This window comes from Grampus griseus (assembly GCF_964374135.1).
Source record: "Grampus griseus genome assembly, chromosome: 3".
Taxonomy (NCBI): Eukaryota; Metazoa; Chordata; class Mammalia; order Artiodactyla; family Delphinidae; genus Grampus; species Grampus griseus.
The window spans coordinates 98,709,630-98,730,182 of record NC_139019.1 but is presented as its reverse complement, the minus strand read 5'-3'; the positions used below and the strand labels follow the sequence as shown (position 1 = coordinate 98,730,182).

The window sequence follows — 20,553 nt, the reverse complement described above, 5'->3', positions numbered from 1 at the left end:
CATGATCCAGTTTGTCTCTTATTAACAGCTTTACTAAGGAATAATTTGCATAAGATAAAATTCACCCATTTAAGTGTAGAATTCTTTTTTAGTAAATGATTTTTAGTAAATTTACAGATATGTACAATCATTGCCATAATCCAGCTTTAACATTTCCATCACCCCAAAAAAACCTCTCATGTTCCTTTGCAGTCAACCCCTATCATAATCTTTAGTCACAGGACCCCAACACCCTACTTTCCAGCTCTGTCAAGTTGCTTTTTCTTTTTTCAATTAATTTTTATTGGAATAAAGTTGATTTACAGTGTTGTGTTAGTTTGTCAATTTGCTTTTTATGGACATTTCATATAAATAAAGACATACACTGTGTGGTCCTTCCTATCTGCCTTCCTTTATTTAGCATACTGTTTTTGAGGTTCATGCTTGTTGTAGTATGTATCAGTAGTTGATTACTTTTTATTGCTGAATAATATTCTATTACATGAATAGTTTATGTTTTATCTAATAATCGGTCGATGAACATTTGAATTGTTTCCAGTTTTGGGCTAATGCTGCTGTGGACACCATAGTCCAGTTTCAGTATGTAGTGCTTACTCAGCCTTGGGGAAATTGGTACGCAGATACACAAACCTTAAATTTAGACTTTCCAGGTGCTCCGTTGTTCTAAAGTTTCCACATGAAGAGAGAACAGAATTGTAAAGTGTTTAAGAGCACAGATTCTGGAGTTCTGGAGTTGGGTTCCTTGGGTTTGCAAGCCAATTTGAAATCGTACATTCTAAGTAAGGCAAGTCATTCACTAACTTCCTTGGTTTCCTTCAGTAACCTTGGTTTCCTTTAGTAACTGTAGAATGGGGATAATGACAATGGCTCCTTTATAAGTTTAAAGTGAGGGTAAGAGGATGCAAAACACACTTAGCAAAGTGCTTACTAGATGTTAACTGTGCACCAAATCATCATTAAATAATTTTTTAACAGATTAGTAATGCTATTAACATAAAATATTTAGAAGATTTCTGAATCTATTTTCCAACTAAGAGGTACAAGTCTTATTCTTGCTTAATATAGTTTAATTATCAAACACCATGAGTTTTTATATGGAGGGTAGCAAAATACCTCTTTTTCTGTCTGGCCATAACCACATAGTCATTGACTGGGGAATAGTCTCTAATAACCTCTTGCTTCTAGATAGAGAACATCACTGGATTCAAAGTGGCAGAATTAGATTTTTACCATAGAAAAACCATTCTTCATGCTATCACATCCTCTTGAATGTGACACATGATAGACACATGAGAAGAAAGGGAATAAAAAATAAATAGAAAAGCAATTAAATGGCTTCTATAGCTTAATTTAATTATTTAACAATATATAGTGCATATTATGGGCCAGGAAGAGTTCTGAACTATTTAAAAATAGTAATGAATTTAATCTTCATAACAACCCTATGAAATAATCTATTAATTATCCTCAATTTCAGTTGAGATAACAAGGCACAGAGAGGTTGAGTAGTTCGACCAAGGTCACACAGCTAGAAAGTACAAAGCTGAGCTTCAAACCAGGCAACCTAGCTCCAGCGTTTAGTTCATGCCACTATGCTTTGTTACCTCTCTTAGTAGAAGACAGAACATCTGACTAAAGTGGACAGGTTCCCAGAAAAGACAACCAGAAGCACAATCAGTTTTGTTCTGCACACAGACCCATTTCCTTTAATCATATTATTTGACTTACTTTAAGTCACAGGGAAATGCTTCTTTCAAAGATGTGTAAAACAAGGAAGGTATAAATTAAAACTCACTTTCGGTTTCATTTTAAACTCCCTTGCCCATTTTATGTAAATGTAAAACACTAAAAAGTCAAGTTTTTCAAGTTCATACATGAGGTTCTTTAAATGCCTGAAAGGATCCCTAAGCTAACCATATGAACGTACTCTGTAATCAATCACTCTATCTGTGAATTGATAGAGTAATAGACCCTCTGTGGAAAACATTCTCAATTTTTAAAAAATTTTGTGTAATTTATATTGTTCGTAGAAGATCATAGTCCATATCAATATCTTCAACTTTTTAATTATTCAAACATTAGGTACGTACTTATAAAGGATAAAAGCTTCATATAAGTGAAATGCAGCTCTAAATTAATATTTTAAAGGCTTTGAAAAGTTCTGATGTATATAAACCTGACTAAATTTGTTTAATGCAGCACTCAAACTATTAAAATAATGGAGTCTACTTTTCCCCTATATAACACCATTTTACCTATATTGGAAAATAGCACTAAAAAGTGCTCTAGACATCTAAGCAATTCATAACCTATTAATGTAATTATTTCTTATTCTTCTGATGAAAACTTATTCCAATACAGTCTTTGAGGTCTGAGTTATGAGAAAGATGACAATAATATATGATAGCATGAGTAAGTGTAAAGATGATAAAAAATAGAGTAACATTCATTAACATTATTACGGGCTTATCACACTGCAGACATTGTGTTCTACATGTTTCATCTCACCTAATGCTCAAAACAATTCCAAAAGGCGAGTATTTATTCATTAATTCTCATTTTACAAAAGAAGAACTTAGTAACATGCCAGAGCACACACTTATTAAGAGGTGAAGCTGGGCTTCAAATTCAGGCATTCCAAACTCAGAATTCATATTTCAACAATTACACTTAACTGCCTTCCACTGTGTCCCAGGCAATCATTTCACTTACACGTGTAGAATCCCTATTACTAGGAATAAACTAGGAAATAAACATTACATAAGACCACCAAGGAAAATCTAGGAAACAGCAGGTATGGCTTATTCATCACAACGTGTTTATGTTGACTCTTGATACTTTTGTTATTATAAAACCTTTCCACGTTTGTATGTCTCTTCTTCTCTTTAGTAAGGAGTCTAATTTTTAGAACTTTTTTCCTTCTTCCCTGTCCTAAAACAACTGCAGTGACAGCATATTTTCAAATAGTGATATATTCTGTAAATAGTGGAAAATAATAAAATGTCTCTGCAGTCAAAGCTCTATTTTATATTACCTTTCATTTTTCTTTGGAAGGATCATTCATACATTAATACTAATTCCAAGATATAAAATGCGTTGTGCTTGTGAGTGAACAGTATGTGGTTTTGTTTGTTTGTTTGTTTTCTCCCTACTGCATACTTTTCAAAGTGCTAACATTAAGCTTCTATAAATCAAATTCTATTTTGACATATGGCCTTTTAAATGGCAAAAAGGAAATCATGAAAAAAGCACTAGATTTAAAGACTGCAAAAAGTTGCTAAAATATGGAATGCCACCTTCTAAGAAATGCACATTTTTCACGCTTTGTTCTCAGAAGACAGTATCAAAGTAGTGAGTAAGACATTTCTTCAGCTCACTGTAGCTTCTTTATTTATTGGTAACCTCTTTAAAGCATCTGAGGATGTAAAAAGAAGAATGAATGGATCTGCAGAGATATTTTTTTTTCTTTCACTACATATCAATACTTATCGTGCCATGACTTTTCTAGATGTTGAGTAATGAAAAGGGCAGATGAGGCCACTGCCCTTAAGGAAGTTACATTTGACAGGCAGGAACAGTAAACAAATAAGAAAGCAAGATATCACAGAGTGGTGAGTGCTGTGAAGAAAACTACAGACAGCACTATGAAAGACAGTGGTATGTCAGGAGGGTAAGTGCATGAGAAGGATTTAGAGGCACACACAGGGACAGCCAGAGCCCAGGCTGGGTGGTCAGCAAAAGTACTTCTGAAAAAGGTAACACAGGAACTGACACCAAAAAGAAGAGAAAGAGCCAGCTATGTACACGCTAATTGCAAAGGCTCAGAAGAAGAAATGTGTTTGGGAAGCCCAAGGAACCCAAAGAATAGCTTGCATGGGAGAGTGCCAGGCAGGGGCACTGGAGACCAGTAGGAGATGAGTTCTGGGGTTAGAAGAGATTACAGTGCATGGATCACAAGGTAAAGAGACTGAAGGAGCTCTAGTAGCAATGAGGAGCTGCTAAAGTTTTCCATGTGAGATGACACTGAACCTTTCACATTTCAAAAATCTGACTTTTGCTGCTCTGAGGAAAATGGATTATAGGAGGGCAAGGGAAGAAGCAGAATCTGGTCAGAAATTTGTGTAAAGGCAGTCTAATTAACCTAAATATCCATCGATGGATGAATGGATAAACAAGATGTAGATATACACAATGGAATGTTACTCAGCCATAAAAAAATAATAATATCATTTGCAGCAACATGGATGGACCTAGAGATTGTCATACTGAGTGAAGTTAAGTCAGACAAAGACAAATACCATATGATATCGCTTATATGTGGAATCTAAAAAAATGGTACAAATGAACTTATTTACAAAACAGAAATAGAATCACGGATGTAGAAAACAAAGTTATGGTTACCAAGGGGGAGGGGAGGAGGGGTAAATTAGGAGATTGGGATTGATATATACACACTACTATATATAAAATAGATAACTAATAAGGATCTACAAGTGGGGAACTCTACTCAATACTCTGTAATGGCCTATATGGGAACAGAATCCAAAAAAAGAGCAGATATATGTATATGTATAAGTGATTCACTGTGCTGTACAGCAGAAACTAACACAACACTGTAAATCAACTCTACTCCAATAAAAATTAATTAAAAGAGTAAAAGAGAGCTTCCCCGGTGGCACAGTGGTTAAGAATCTGCCTGCCAATGCAGGGGACACGGGTTCGAGCCCTGGTCTGGGAAGATCCCACATGCCGCGGAGCAGCTGAGCCCGTGAGCCACAACTACTGAGCCTGCGCGTCTGGAGCCTGTGCTCCACAACGGGAGAGGCCGTGACAGTGAGAGGCCTGCGCACCGCGATGAGGAGTGGCCCCCACTCGCCGCAACTGGAGAAAGCCCTCGCACAGAAGCGAAGACCCAACACAGCCCAAAATAAATAAATAAATTAAAAAAAAAAAAAAGAGTAAAAGATGAGGGTAGCTTAGATGGGCACAGTGGAGATGGTGAAAAGAAGGATTTAAAATGTATTTTGGAGGCATCTTTGACAAAACTTTCTGAAAGACTGGACGTGAGGGGTGAATGAAAGGGAGGAAACAAAAATGATGCCAAGAATTTTGGCGCAGGCAACTGGTTAGATGATGGAGGAAGTTATGACATAGAAGAAACTAAACAAGAAATTTCTGGGTCTGAGTATTGATTCTTAAGTTTTGCTTTTGATATCTGAAATGGCAATTAAACATCCAAAGAAGATGATGAGTGGGTTCAGGGAAAAGTTTAGGGCAGGAGATAAAAACTTGGGAGTCACTCACATATACTTGGTGTTTAAAGCTATGGGACTAGATGAAATCAGCATGGGAGTCGGGGGTGGGGAGGGAGAGGACAAGGAAGGGAGGGTGGGAGGGAGACAGAGAGAGAGAGCAAGTGAGCATGGGTGTATGCACAAGTACTCAGACTAAATATCTGGGCTACTTTTAGATGCTGAGGAAGCAAGAAGCATTCAGCAAAAAAACACTAAGGAGAGGTAGTCAATGAGGTAGAGGGGAAATGTAAATTCACCTGTTGCATGAAGAGAACCTTCACAGATAACATTCTAACAACCATAACCAAAAAGTGCTCTCTGGCAGTTTTCACCTACAGCACTGCTATTGTACCAAGTTCGCTGACCTACATCATAGGACTACTTGTTTGCCGGTTAAGGTTGGATGTAAACAATACTGCCCTAGAATAATTTCCACAGTGTTTTGATTTAACAACGAAATTAAGGAACCCCATCTCACAAGCACACTTCCCCTCAGGTTATCAATCACTGCACTTATCTGGGGGAGAACTGCAACAGAACCATGAACCTGACCTTCCTATTTCACCATTGCGCCCGCTGGCCTTGCTGTCACTGTGCTCCATAATTCTTCGCGGTTATCATATTCAAGGTCATTTTTGGGACAAATAAATTTAAGATAAATTTCATTCCGTGTTTTCTTCTGGATTTGCACAATCTTGCAAAAGTTCTCATAGGTATTTCTCCTATTCTTTTCATTTCACCAACTAAATCAGTAGACTTTGCCATGGCTTGCCAATTCACTGTTCATTCCTTCTACAGAAATTCCAATGACTATTAATACTTATTTCAGTTTTTGAGTCACATTAAGTTTAGCTTCTTTCTACTGTCACTATTCATCCTTATTTCATAAACTCAATTCATTACTTTGTATGCTCTCTCTGATTTACCTCCAACTCACTTGTCTTATCTTGTTTATTTTTTTAACTTTTCTGCTACATTCTGAACATATCAAGGGCAGAACTGTGTCTTACTAATCTTCACATCTCTTATTTCTAGCATGGTGCCCGGTACAAGATGCATGAGCAATTAAGTGCTGAATGAATGAATTAATTAAATAATCTACTAGATTAGTTCAAATTTTTCTTTTTTTAGTTTGACAAAAATGATAAAGATATAAAAAGACCGCTTTATTATATTTTAAATTAGACCCTTAGGAGAAATTTTCCTATTGCTGAGATTCACCGGTCCCCCAAATTTTCCTACCTCCCTTTTATTTGGATATGTAATTTTCATTAGTATGCTAACATAATAACAAGTTATTTTGAGTGACAACTGCTATTCAATTGACCTATGATATATATATATATATTTTTAATTCTCAGGAACTACGAGTGTGGTTAAACTCAACAGCAACATTAAATGTTGGATTTTCTCTTTTGCTCAACGTAGCAAAAGTTCTTATATTTTAAAATCTGAAGCACCTGCAATTATTATGGAAAGACACTGCAAATCTTATACTACTATTTTTACTAGTCAACTGTCAACTTTGTTGTCAACAGTGTTTGTCAACAGTGAATTTGTTGTCAACAGTGTTTGTCAACAGTGAATTTACCATTTTTAATTAACTAAACTCTGCTGAAGAAATTAAATATTAGAACTGAATATTTTTTCTAGAAACATTATGAGCTTGAGAGGTTCTATCACAGTCTGACAAGTGCACCAGAAGTATAAAGGCTGCAAATGCTTCACTGGAAAGAGACAGATATTGTTTGGATGTAGGTAATCGAGATTTTATTTCAATGAAAAAATGCTGAGCCTACAGTGCTCTGTTTTTTCTGCAAAACTCATGTCAACAGAATACATGAAACTAAATCCTTAATTCTATGGTCCATTTAGTCAGCTGAAGGTCTTGGGTACTCAGATTAAATAAATGACTTGCAAAATATTAACAAGCAAATTAATATTAGAGATAGAATTTGAATTTGAGAAATCTTCATTTCTGGTCTTACATTATTTTCACCACATAATCTGATCTTAGATAAGTCATATAGCTAAATGGTGAATTCATATTACTTATAAAGAAGGAAAGGAAAGTGAAAAAGAAATTATAAGTATTTCTCCATGGCTCAGGCCTATCAATATAGACATAAACAGACTTTTTTAATCTCTTTATCCTGATTTAGTCAACAACTTATCCTTACTTTCCTTTCAGTATATTTTTACATTTACATCATGCTCTATACTTTCTAATTTACTTACGTCTAAAGTAGAATTTGATTAAGAAGACAAGTGTAGCTTAATTCCAAATAACATTTCCTCTTATTTTCCAATTAGGGCATGTAAAGATAAAGACTTAATTCACGGCACAGCTCCTAACTGTTAAAAACAGTATGATTGCTACAATTCCACAAATGAAAATAGTTTACTAAGTACATTATTGAATTCACTGTACACTAATATAGCAAGTTTATTTAATAAGCTCTCAAGTACAAAATCAATACTACTCAGAGGAATTCACTTCAAATAGAGTATTCCCAAATGAATGAGAAAAGTATATAACTGTTTAAAGAAAAACAGTGATTGTAAACATGTCAATAATATCCCCAATATTTGAGTGTCCAGATATCTTTTATTTTTGGTTTTAGATAGAATAAATTCACTCTTCGAATTAAATGGTTGACTGATCACAGCATCTCTCAGATTTATCTAGATGTGGAAAAATTTAGTTTCATATTAACACAAATGAAAGAGTCCTATATAGATAGAATCAATGAAATTAAATTATTGCTTCAGAAGCATCAGGGGGCTAATGAGCAATAAACCCATACTCTTTCATACAGAGAAAAACACTGAGACCAATGAAACCTTTATTGGAAGCCTTTATGGTGGGAAAACAGACAACTGCAACAAAAGAATGCCTTGATTTTACATGTTTTTACTTTAGGAATACACATCTGTTAAAAGTAATGGTCCTTCTTATGGTCACATATGGTGTAGGCAAGACTATCCCTAAATTATGAATGAGTTTTATGTACCACAAATCAACTTTTCAGAAAAAAATGAGCATTAACTCAATATTTGATTCTTAATAATCATATCATTTATATAATTTTGTTGTTTTTTTAGTGGTGAAACATTACTTCCCTATAGTTAATAAATATAAATTATCAAAATGTCAACTAGTTTTGTTCATAGAAAACATGGATATTTTAACACAAACTCGTTAATTCTGACACCTTGGAAGTTAAATTTTGCAATTTAAAAACACCATAAATGTTCCTTAGAATATTTTTAAAGCCTTACAAACAAAGAAAACATTGCTGAATTTCATATTATTATACGTATTTCCGTTTATGGAATTTAAACATACGACACAGACTGAAATATGACAATTTATATGGTGATAACTAGTATGTGATTGTTAATCATCTTATTTATGGTCATTATTTAAAAATTTTAATATTCAAAGAGATATAATTATCAATTGTAACTTTTGTGTATATTCCAAATAACAAATTATATAATGGACTTGCATGTGTCTTAGAAATGCAATTACGTGTTGTCTAAATGCCTGTAAACATCATGTCAAAGTAGAGCTGACCTTCTCGGGCATTTCCTGGTGTCCTGTTGTCACTGTCTGCCTGCAGCACTGTTTCCCTGTTTCATCATGTGGGGAGGTGGGAGTAGGTTATGGAGCTTCTGTTAAAAAAATTAGAGAACTTTTAAAAATAGTGTATTTACTTTAGACTTTCTAAAACACACTGAACTGAACAGGTGCAGGATATGATGAAGAGGGGGGTGGGGCATTAGTCAGTATGAAGGAATAGGCTGTACTGATGGAGATGGACACATGAATGGAAGAGAGGAGGAGTTAACATGTAAAGCACGTATATGGAGGAAATGCACGTGAAGGACTACATAACGTGAATGAAAACATAAGAATTGCAGGATAGATAAGTCAATCAATCAAGTCTTCAAGAACTGTCCCTGAGCATCTATTCTTCCTGAGTACAGAATACTAGAGCAAGTCAGTGGGAACTTTCCTGAGATTAACACTTATTCATTAATAAATACTGCTTTAGTATTGCTACCCAGTGTATCATTAACATAGACAAATAAGGACCACCTCTGGGAACAGTAATCAGGAAGAGAAGGGGCAGTCAACCATGTCACAAAAACTGATACAAATACCCCCCAGTAGTGTGGTGGTATACAGTAGCCTCTGGAAATGAGAGCTATCCTCAAATATGTGAAGGGATGCCTTGTCTCAGGAAACATAGGCTTATTGTATGAGGTGTCAGTGGGCTGAACCAACCTCAGAGAAACTACAGTAGGTAATGGGAACGAAAGACTACACTAAATCTGAGTCACAGAGTTGGTTTCAGCAGAGGCAAAGTGATCTCTTGGCAGTGACACTGTCAGGACTCTAAGTAGAGAACAGTGAGTACAGAGTCCCGGGCCTGTGACGTCTAAGTACTGAGCCCATGTCCATGAGAGTCACACTCAGTCTCCAAGTGTGCAGTCCCTCATTCCTGCCTTAAGCCTTTGGTAATATGTTCCCCAAACACTGCAGTTGCTGTACTTGAGACATATTCAAACTAGGCATAATTAAAAGGACAGGAGTTTCAGTCATTCAGTTTGTACAATCATTCACTCATTCTCTCACTACTTATAGGGCCCTATGCTTGGTCAGTACTAGGAATGCTGAGATGAGGGCACACATTTCTCAGCTTCCTCCTGCTTCCTGTGCTACTACTGATTTACTTCATCAGTAAGAACCTTGATAATGTAGTAGAGAAAAAGCAAAATTATACATATGAATAAGCTCAAGGCGTTTAACGTCATCATTCATCCATTCATAATGAATGCCAATTTATGAAATACTCACTGAGCACCAATTATATGCCAGGAGTACTTCTAGTTGCTGGGGGAAAAAAAACCACCCAGAATCCCTACCCACATTTTTATTACATACACACGGATTATAGGAAACATTTTGGTTAATAATGAATTATAAAGTTTGGAAGCAAAACACTAATTTAAAAAACCTAATGAATAGTATTATGCAAGCACTTTTTGTTACTTAATATTGAAAAATTTTACAGTTCAAACATTTAACAAAGTTAACAGTCAAAAATAAGGAGAACAATCAAATGTTCCAACCACATTTCACGTTAAATCTACATGAATACTCCTAATGATGTTGTCAAAAATCAGATTCATAAAGTTATAATGCTGCAGAGGAAAAGCAAAGAAATGATAAAAATTAGCCTCTCTATATTAACACTTCTGATGGAAATTATGCATCTCTGTTCTGACCTCCTCATCCCGAAATATTTATCCCAAAGAAACACTAAAAAAAAAGAGCCTTAAGGACCTACAGAAAGGAATAGAGATTTTTCCGTTAAACACTACTGTTTCATTCTTCACACCAGGACACTGGAGAATGGTGGTAGAAGTATGGTGGTCCCAGGCAAGGTACTTAACTCCCCTACCTTCTCTTTTTTCTCATCCCTGAAAGGGAGGTAAAAAAAAGTACAGTTGATCCCGGAACAACTGGGAGGTTCGGGGCATCCATCCCCTTGTAGTCAGAAATTCATATAACCTTACAGTTAGAGTGGATATATGTATATGTATAATTGATTCACTTTGCTGTACACCTGAAACTAATACATCATTGCAAATCAACTTTACCCCGATACAAATTTTTTTAAAAAAGAAGAAGAATTCTGAACCAAGCACCTAAGCTTTGTCATTAATCTGGGTCAAATATTCTCCAGGCAATACAGCAGCAGACCAAGCTGCAATGGTTGGTGCCCATACGCTCTTCCTCACAGCGAAGTACAAGTGCCAAATTCTAAGTGTGCTGCCAGAATTCCTCAGCTTCATAATTGCTACCACTTTTTCCATTTTGACAGTATAGATTCTGTTTTGCTGTTTGGCAGAGACTGTCTGGCTTTGCACACTGGAAAAATCTATTACCAAACCATTCCAGCCATAACTTGTGGCCTTATTCATCAACAAAACTCTTCTGCCAAATACAAACTGAACAAGTCCTTCCTTCATTCCCCTCATGTATTTCAGACAGAGTCTCAGACTAGGCTAAGAGCAAAATGGAAAAGGTTTGAAAATTATCTGGTAAATATTGGAGTAAATCATCAAGTTGTATTTCAATTATCCAGAGTATCATTACCCATTCTAGAAGGAAAATGTCTAAACTTTATACTTGGATCCAGCTATTGGGAAATAACAGAAGATGATCTGAATTTGTTAGAGCAAAGAGTACGAAACCTGAATTTTTGACAAATGTGCATTTACATTTTTGGCCTTCACAGAATTAATCAATATCCACAATCTGTTTTGATAACTCTGCCTGGAGTATTTGCTTATCCTTCCAGCAAGATGCAAAAATGCCCACAGTATAAGAACTGTATGTTGAATAAGTTTTTCACGAATCAGTATGGGTTTTACACTGAGCTTGTCACATTGTCTTGTCTCCCTTATGATCAACATCATTCATTTGTATAACGTGTCACATGTAGAGGGTCACAGTCTGGTTATAGAAGAAAAAGATATCTCTGTATGAAACCATCAGATTTAACTAGGAATCAAACATACACCCATAATCCACTATCTACAAATATCCATCAGTTCAATCCCTGTGTGAGAGTACTTTGCTAAGGAAAGCTCCATTCAAATTCTAATCAGTATGCAATTGGATGCACTAAAAGTTCCTCCAGGGAAGTGATAAACTCTTACTCATCTTCCTACCACCAGAATCTAAGAATTAAAGGAGATTTGTTTATTTGCTGAACAAACTTAATTAAATCTCACCTCCGAGGCTAAGTGGCAGAGGGTTATTGACTCTCAGTCCAGATTTCTCAAATGAATCATGTGTCTGGATATAAAGACTTAAAATGCAGGGTTCAGTCTCATTTTTAATAGCCATCACCTAAATGATGTATTACTGCCTAAAAGAAAAACTATTTATCAAGTACAGCATATCACTATGCTGTTGGAATTGCACAAAGAACTTAATGGAATTGCACAGAAAAGCCTACAATATAAATATATTTTAAAAGCTGAATTTAATTAAATAATAGATCATACATATAAAGCAATCATATGAATTGAATAAAATATTCAAATTTTGGATTATGTTTGTTTATTTTGTCCTAAATGGAAGGTAAAATGCATGGTCTAAATAGCTTTCACGTAAATAATTTGGAAATATCTTTTGGGGATTTAAATCATGAAGTTTAGTAGTATGCTTACAGAATAATTGAAAAAAAAAGCATGAATTTTCGTAAGACAATTTAAGATTGATATTCTAAGATTTAAGGGAAAGAAGAAAATAGAAAAAAATAAATTTATAAACTTTCAAGTTTAAACCAATTTCAGCTTAAGTGCTACCAAAAAGACAATGATAAAATCCAACCATATGATCTAATATTTCTCATTTAGAAAATACCAATACTAACTTTAATTGTGCATTTTATGATTATTCAGAAAACCAGCAATTAAACAACAAAATATGTTCCTTGTTTTAAAATTCATGCTTAATTACTAATTTCCTTCGCTGTATTTAGGCATGGGCAAGATGTATTATATCCATGCCCCATGAGTAAATTCATGGGTAAATAACAGCATTATATGCCCTTCAATCTCTGCTGACATGCTAACTGGATGCTTTTCCCATAATCTTCACAAAGTATACACAATGCTTATATATCTTTCTTCAATAAGAATTTAGTTTCAGAAAACAGTACAGAGGGATCTTTTAACTAATCTATCACTTCGATAAAATGAAAATGTGAGCTTTCAGGTTCAAACTATGATCATGCCACCTCAGTGTTCAATTAAAAAAATACATGCATTCATACTCATACTAAAAAGAATTTAAGATTGTGTGGAAGTAATGGTACATGCATATTTCACTGAATAATGCAATAGAAGAATTGCATTTACTATAAGCATTTTAGAACACAAAATAGCATATTTTTTAAAAGAATCAAATCAAATAATATGCATGTATTGAAACTTTTTTGTTCACTTTAAGGTATGTATAAACTGTAGTTAACATCACCACAAAACTAAAAACTCATGTTGCCACATCAAACATTCAGGGTTTAAATAAAGGGAGAGTACAGCTTTGAAACAGAATATTTCAAGGCAGTTGAATTTCGAACCAGTTACCTTTGTAGCGCAAGGGAGTTTATCCAACTGGCACTAGCAAACAGATGAACAGCAATGGAGGAAACCTACTCCCCTACAAATCTATACATTAAATGGGGAGGAACTGCTTTTCCACCTATCTTTGCAGCATAGCCATTCAAGGTTCTAAAATGGGCTTGTGATACATGCCATGCACATCTGGGATTAGACTGTAGAAGTATTATCTGAGGCTAAACATCCTTATTTATGGAATTTGGGCAAAGGAGAGGACAGGCCTCAATACCAAAGTGACTAGCTCTTCGTGGGGCCTGAGATTTGGAAAGCTAAGTACAGTGCAAAAATGTAACTGAGAACACAGTAACAGAATTGAAACTGTGGAAGCTTCCTCTAGTTTAAACAATTATTCTAGAAATAGCCCAGGGAAACAGGAAAGAAAATGGAGTAAAGATTTTCAGATAATAAAAATGAATATTTGTACTACTCTTTTAATCATATGAGTAATGTAGTATATACACATCTGTTACCCGTATCTAATTCCAAATAAAACATTTTTTTAAAATTTTGAGTAATTCAGATTTCACTTAGAGAGAAGAGGGGAATAATTTGATAAGATATACATTGCTTTGGGCCTTACTATATCTATCTATATCTATATCTAATCTATCTACCTATTTATCTATGTTGATTTCTCAAACATGAAAGGCAAAACTTCAGCAACTTTAGAAAAAAATAGTAAAATTATGACCTTGAAATATAAATGGATTTCTTACCCAAGACTCGAAAAGCACAAAGTGTAAGGTAAAATGGTGATAAATTTGACTAAAAATTACAAGAGATACTATAAACAATGTTCAAAACAACCAAAAGAATAGAAATAGATATTTTCAAAACATGTATCTTATAAAGTACTAGTACTCAAATATAGTAAAAAAAATCTTCTATAAATCAATACCAAAAAGATGAATAATCCAGTAGAAAAATGTAAATTATGTAAACAGAAATTTTAATAAATGAGAAAACCCAAATGGCAAATGAATATTTGTAATTGAGAAAATAGTGATTAAAATATTAATTAAATACATTTTCATATCCTTAATAACAAAACTTGAAAAACTATAACTACCAATCAATGGGTGAGTATATAAATAAACTGTGATATATCTTTATAATGGAATGCCCTTTATATTCTATAATGGAATAATTTCCAGCAGTAAAATATATAAACTATAACCAGAAGTTTCAAGAAACGAACACTATATGAAAAATTATTTGCACAATAAGTGCATAGGATGCAAATCAGACAGAATTCAAAAAATTATGCATATTATGTATAAATTTATACATATGGAGAAAATACAGAAAATATTTACATTATAATAATAAATACCAAATTCAGGATTTCATTTATATCTAGGTACAGAGAACAAGAAAAAGGAAAGTGGGATTAAGAAGGTTTATCCAGGGGATATAAATGGTATTTGTGATATTTTATTTATAAAACTTTTATAAAATTTTAAATCAAATTTGGCTAAATATCTAGGCTTTTCAGCATAATCAGGCTCTAGTTTAATGAAAATCATGCATCTTCACTTCAAGTGCTTTTACTTCACCCTCAGGCAGGTATACAGAGCTCACACTCTTGTACTACACTGTCCAGATAAAGTTCAAGTACCATATGTAGGAAGAGAGAAGAAACTTTCCTAAAAGCTCCAGCAGGTTCCTGCTCACATCTCATGAGCATAGATCAAGACTATAGCTTTAAACAGTCACAGTGGCCAATGGATTAAAAACAAAGACAAGAGATCAAAAAGTGAGATATCTGTTATGTCTATTATGTGACAGGTAAATAGACAGATAGACAGATAAAAGTACAAGTCACGAGACTTTTCTATATTTCAATGGCCAGTTCAGCAAAGCCAAGTAATTGCTGACACTTGAGAACAAAGCCATCCTTAACATTGACGAGAACCTCTTAAATTTTCACAATAGCTGCCAATCTTTGACCTTACTGTGAGTATTTCCACTTAAAAAAAGTACTTAAAAATACTACAGTTTGACAGGAAATACTTTTTTAATGATGGAAACATTAAGAGTTAAGTTGCAAAGCTAAATTCTTTGAATTAGGACTGCTGTCAAGATAAAGCAATATTAGATACCTAGAACTCTTTAAAGTATTTATATGAAAGATAAACACTAATTGGTGAAAGAATAAGTTTCTTAAAGGGAAATCTCGTATTCACATTAAGACTCTTTGAGAATAAAATGATTTCTCAAGTTAGTAATTTTAAAAGGAAATCATAAAGTAGATATCTTAGGTTTTTGTAACTGTTCAAGAGGTTACCTTTAATTATCTCATGCTATTCCAGAAAACAGAGTAATATATCTTTAGAAGTTAGCATTTTTCATTGAGATTGTGGAATATTACGTGGGAAACATAGTAATAAAATATTAATAACATAACAAAATATATCCACATGCCCTATAAAATAATAACCATTATCATGAAAATCCAAAGTTAAATATTAACTAAGATGTAGAGATATATTGTCTCATTTAAACAATAAATTATGGTCCTCCTAAGAGTGAATTACTGAGAGAGTGGGCAGCAAAGAAAAAAAAAAGTATACATAATGTGCAGACCAGTAGTATATCAAATTACTTTTGAAATAAACCCCTGCAAAAGATTATGGTTCCATCATTTACCAAAAGCCTGTCTTCCTAAAGTCACGAGATAAAAAAATTATTATTTACTATGATTCAAACACTTCAACACTTCATATAAATATAATATATTGGTTGATGCAATATATGTCAAAACAAAACAAAACAAAAACAAACTGGCTGGTCCTGAATATAGCATTTTACAATTTGGTCATATCAACCATCAATTTAGTCAAGAACATTTACTAAGCAACCACTGTGCTCCAAGAGTTATTCTGCATTTCATTCCCCAGGCATACAAGCATATTCTTCACGTTAATAAGTAGAGTATTTTGATCTGAAATTTATGTTTGAAAGAGAGTGTTTTGGAAGCAGCATATAGATGTCAACCGAGGTGAGTTTGTTAGCAAAATTTATAGAAGAGTAGTATGACATATTCATCATTATGTATGCTAAAACTATAACATAGTTTTATGGTTATGGGTATGCCAGCTTATCTTCTCAGACATTTTGATGTGAAAGTGATAGACATCCAGAACACCATATAAAGATTCAAGCTGTTGTACTGCATAAGAAATAAGACTATGACAGCAATCCTAGGATTTTTCTCTTAAACCCATCAAATGAAAACATAAGCTACTCTTGCAAAGATGTTTTAACATGTCTCTTGAAGAAGACACCATTCTAAAACTTTTACTTTATTTTGTTCTTTTAAAGAATCCAGATAATTAATTTAAACCCTTTTTATGCAATTTTATTTGCAACATTATTAATCTCTAAGAGTTTACTATTTTAAAATTACTCTTACTCTAATATTATATAGCAATTTCTATAATCATGAAAGCTGGAAGCAACGAACATTAGTTATATACCCAAGACACTTAGACTATGCACGTGATTATGGTACAAAAGGAAGTAATTAAATAAATTATTAAATTAAATAAATACACATAATTCAGAAAACAAACAAAAAATGAACAAATAAATAATTTGATTTTACCCCCAACCCCCCCAAACCAATTACTGCATTTGTTAAATTAACTAAATAAAAATCAATTTACACTTCACTTTATAATGTGTAGATAATTTACAATGCATAGAGAGTTCTGAAAACACTGTGAAACAGAGATATATTATCCATTTGTTAAAAACAGATCTAGGGTTATATCCGTTTATAAAAATATTTATACAGTCTTTAATACAATGAATGTCACAGGTGAGGGAAGAGAAATATATGGATACACATATATATTTTCTGCTAATCAAGGACTTACCATCAAAAGGAAACATACAATATTATTATTAGATTGGTATTAGAATAGTTTGGAATACTATTAGATTAAATCTAAAGAATACAAAATATATACAACAGATGGGGATCAGAGAAGCTTTCTTCATGGTGCACTACTATATACCAGAACTGTGATGAATAATTATGAACATACATATATATATACTCATTTTTATTCATAGTAATAATACCTAATTTTTTTTTTTAGATTTGTTTTTGATGTGGACCATTTTTAAAGTCTTTATTGAATTTGTTACAATATTGCTTCTGTTTTATGTTTTGGTTTTTTGGCCTCGAGGCATGGAGGATCTTAGCTCCCCGACCAGGGATCAAACCCTCACCCCCTGCATTGGAACGTGAAGTCTTAACCCCTGGACCGCCAGGGAAGTCCCTACTTAATCTTTATTGAATGTTCATTATGAGCCAGTAACTTGAATTTATAGGTAAGGTCTTGTTCTGCCTTCACCAAACCATTTCACAATTTTTCCATTTTACAATTACATTCTTCCCCATTTTACAATTGCATAAACTGGAACTTGGGGTGGGTCAGAGATCTAGAAGCAGCTACATACTGATATGAAAACAGATGTGTCTGACTTCAAACTCGCCCCAAAACAGTTCAAGCTTCAATTTTAACTGCTAAGAATTCTAGGTATATTGGCTACCTCTCGAAAGTCTGAAGTTTTCTGAAAACTTGAACACTGAATCAGTCACTATAGAATGAACATAAAAGTATTATCAATAATTACAGAATAAGTATAAAATAAAATATTTATTTAAAAACTCCTACTGACAAGATACTTGTGATAAACAGGAAGATGAGGCAAACCCCTCTCTAGCTACTCACTATTTCTTAGTGAGACAAGTCAAGTGTATGAATAAGTTCAGGACACAAAAGACCAGATGAGTATAGTAACACAGGCACAAGCTGCCATGTGCATTTAGAGGCAAGAGAAGAATGTGAAGGGGAGGAATCAAGAACCCGTGCTGGCTCTCAAAGGATACAGCTGGGGAGAGGTTGGGAAACAAGGCCTTGTTAAGGTAACAGAATATTTGATATTGAGACTTATCATTTGTTTATATTCTATTGTGAGGAAAACATTCTTACAGTCAAGTGTTTTCTGAAAATCGTATCTTAGATATGGAACAAAAACACTAGCTGAAATGAACATGAGAGTAAAGGTATCTCTTAAAAATGGGCTGAAAGGGTAGATATTAAGTGTTCTAATCACACGAAAAATAATAATAAATAAAAAAGGGCAGGAGGAAACTTTTGGAGGTGATGGATATGTTTATGGCATTAATTGTGGTGACAGTTTCACATATACACATATCTCCAAAATCATCAAGTTGTATACATTAAATATGTACATGTCAATCATATTTCAATAACGTGTTTATAAAAGAACTAGCTGATGATCCTAGATAAGAAATCAATTAACTATGAATCACAGAAATGCTTCTGAGTAGAGAAAGAGGACATAATTTTATCATATGGATAAGGGAAAACTATTATCAGTTTTAAGGTACCTTTCGGTAGGCAAATTCAGAACCAGATCCAGTTACGCTCATTGCCTTTTGTCCAGTTAGTCTAAGGATCACCGCTCTAAATCCATAGCCTCAGACTAAGCCTGTGTAGTGACAATAAAGTTCGTATGGTGCTGGACGTTCCTATATTTTGAAATTTTGTGGATATTATCCTTAGAATAGGCTATGTTACATCAAATATTAATAGATTCTGATAAGGCAAAAGTAGATAGAGGTATTAAAGAGAGTAGCATCTGCAAAGGTGTGAAAGTTGGAGCTAATAACCAACATTCAAAAACTTAGGCATGTTCCAGGTTAATTGGAGCATACATTTTTAAGGCAGAAGATACATTTCAGAAAGTGTCTTTAAATTAGTAACAGGCCTTGAAAATCAGAGTAATGAGCTTAATTTTAATTCTTTTTTAAAATACAAAGCTTATTTATTCTTATAATAACCCTATAAAGTGGGTTTTACTATTATCCCTATTTTACAGAGGCTGAAACTGAATCCCAGAGGCTAAATAATTTAGCTAGGAAATGGGAGAGCCGAGATTCTAATCCAGGGTGTTTACTAGGACTTTTCTCTTTAGAAAATAACATTATTAGAACTGGGTTTTAATATAAATAACATAAGGATCCTATGTTAGACATAGAGAGAAGGACTAGATTGTCCAAATATTTTTTAAAAGAACAAAGTAAAGGAGAGCGGAAGATAAATATCTTAATACCAGAGTTGTTTTACATATTACATTTCAGAATCAAGATAATTTTGTACAAATCAATTTGAAATATATTTTTGTATTTTGTGTCCTCTTGGAGAGTAAACTTCAAAATGACAAGAATCCCAGAACTGAAGGTAATGTGTTAACAAGTACCTGAAACACTATGCTCAGGCTGAAACATATGCTCAGCTTGCAACACTTACCTGAACTGTAGCTGAAATTCTCAATGAAACGTAGATCATCGGAAAGACAAACAAAAATTAAACTTTATTTTTAACCAAAGAGAAACACCCTGTTCTTCATTTCCCTAAATTAGCAAAGTGTTCTTAATTCTGTTGTGTAGTGATGTGTGCTGCTATTCTATTGACTTAAAATTTAAATAGTAAAAAATTAGGCCCCTATCAATAAGAAAATATATTTCCATCAAGCGCAGAAGTGAAATCAACTTATCTGTCTTGTTCTTATTTAGCATTGCAGAGTCCATTGATTTTTAAACTGTTTCAGCAATTTAACCTTTCATTTTCCATGGCAAAAAGGTAACTGCATCATTGTTTGATTTTAGAGCAAACTTTTGAGAGACTGAGGACAACAGTAGACCAATCTGGTGGGGTGGAAAGGCCAGGGGCTTGGATTCCAGCAGGACATGTTTCAGCCCCCTCTCTGCCCGGATCATGATGGAAATGATCTCTGCCCCACAGACCTCCCTTTCTTTTACTTTTTATCAGGGCACCTCCATCCTGTAGTGAAGACCTATTTGCATGTCTTTTTCTTTTGGTAGATATAGTACAGGACAGAGGGGACTCTTCGTTTCTGTACTTTCATCGTGGCATACAGTGCTTGGTCCATAACAGATATTTAATGCATCCATTTAAACCAATAACCAAAGTCAGGATAACCTTTGAAA

General features: G+C 33.9%; 1 protein-coding gene across 3 annotated transcripts in view; it reads right to left on the bottom strand.

Annotated features, from left to right (window-relative positions):
- PRR16 (proline rich 16) overlaps window positions 1–19,959 on the bottom strand; it is a 163,451-nt gene extending 143,492 nt beyond the window's left edge. For all 3 annotated transcript variants that reach the window (XR_014296564.1, XM_082652087.1, XM_082652086.1), the window contains exons 1-2: window positions 19,853–19,959; window positions 8,875–8,972 (exon numbers count right to left, since the gene is read on the bottom strand). Coding sequence is in view for 2 of the 3 variants with exons in the window: in XM_082652087.1 (XP_082508213.1) it covers window positions 8,875–8,886 (12 nt within the window). In the remaining variant the exon portion in view is untranslated. The remainder of the gene's footprint in view (window positions 1–8,874; window positions 8,973–19,852) is intronic.
- Window positions 19,960–20,553: the final 594 nt, after the last annotated feature.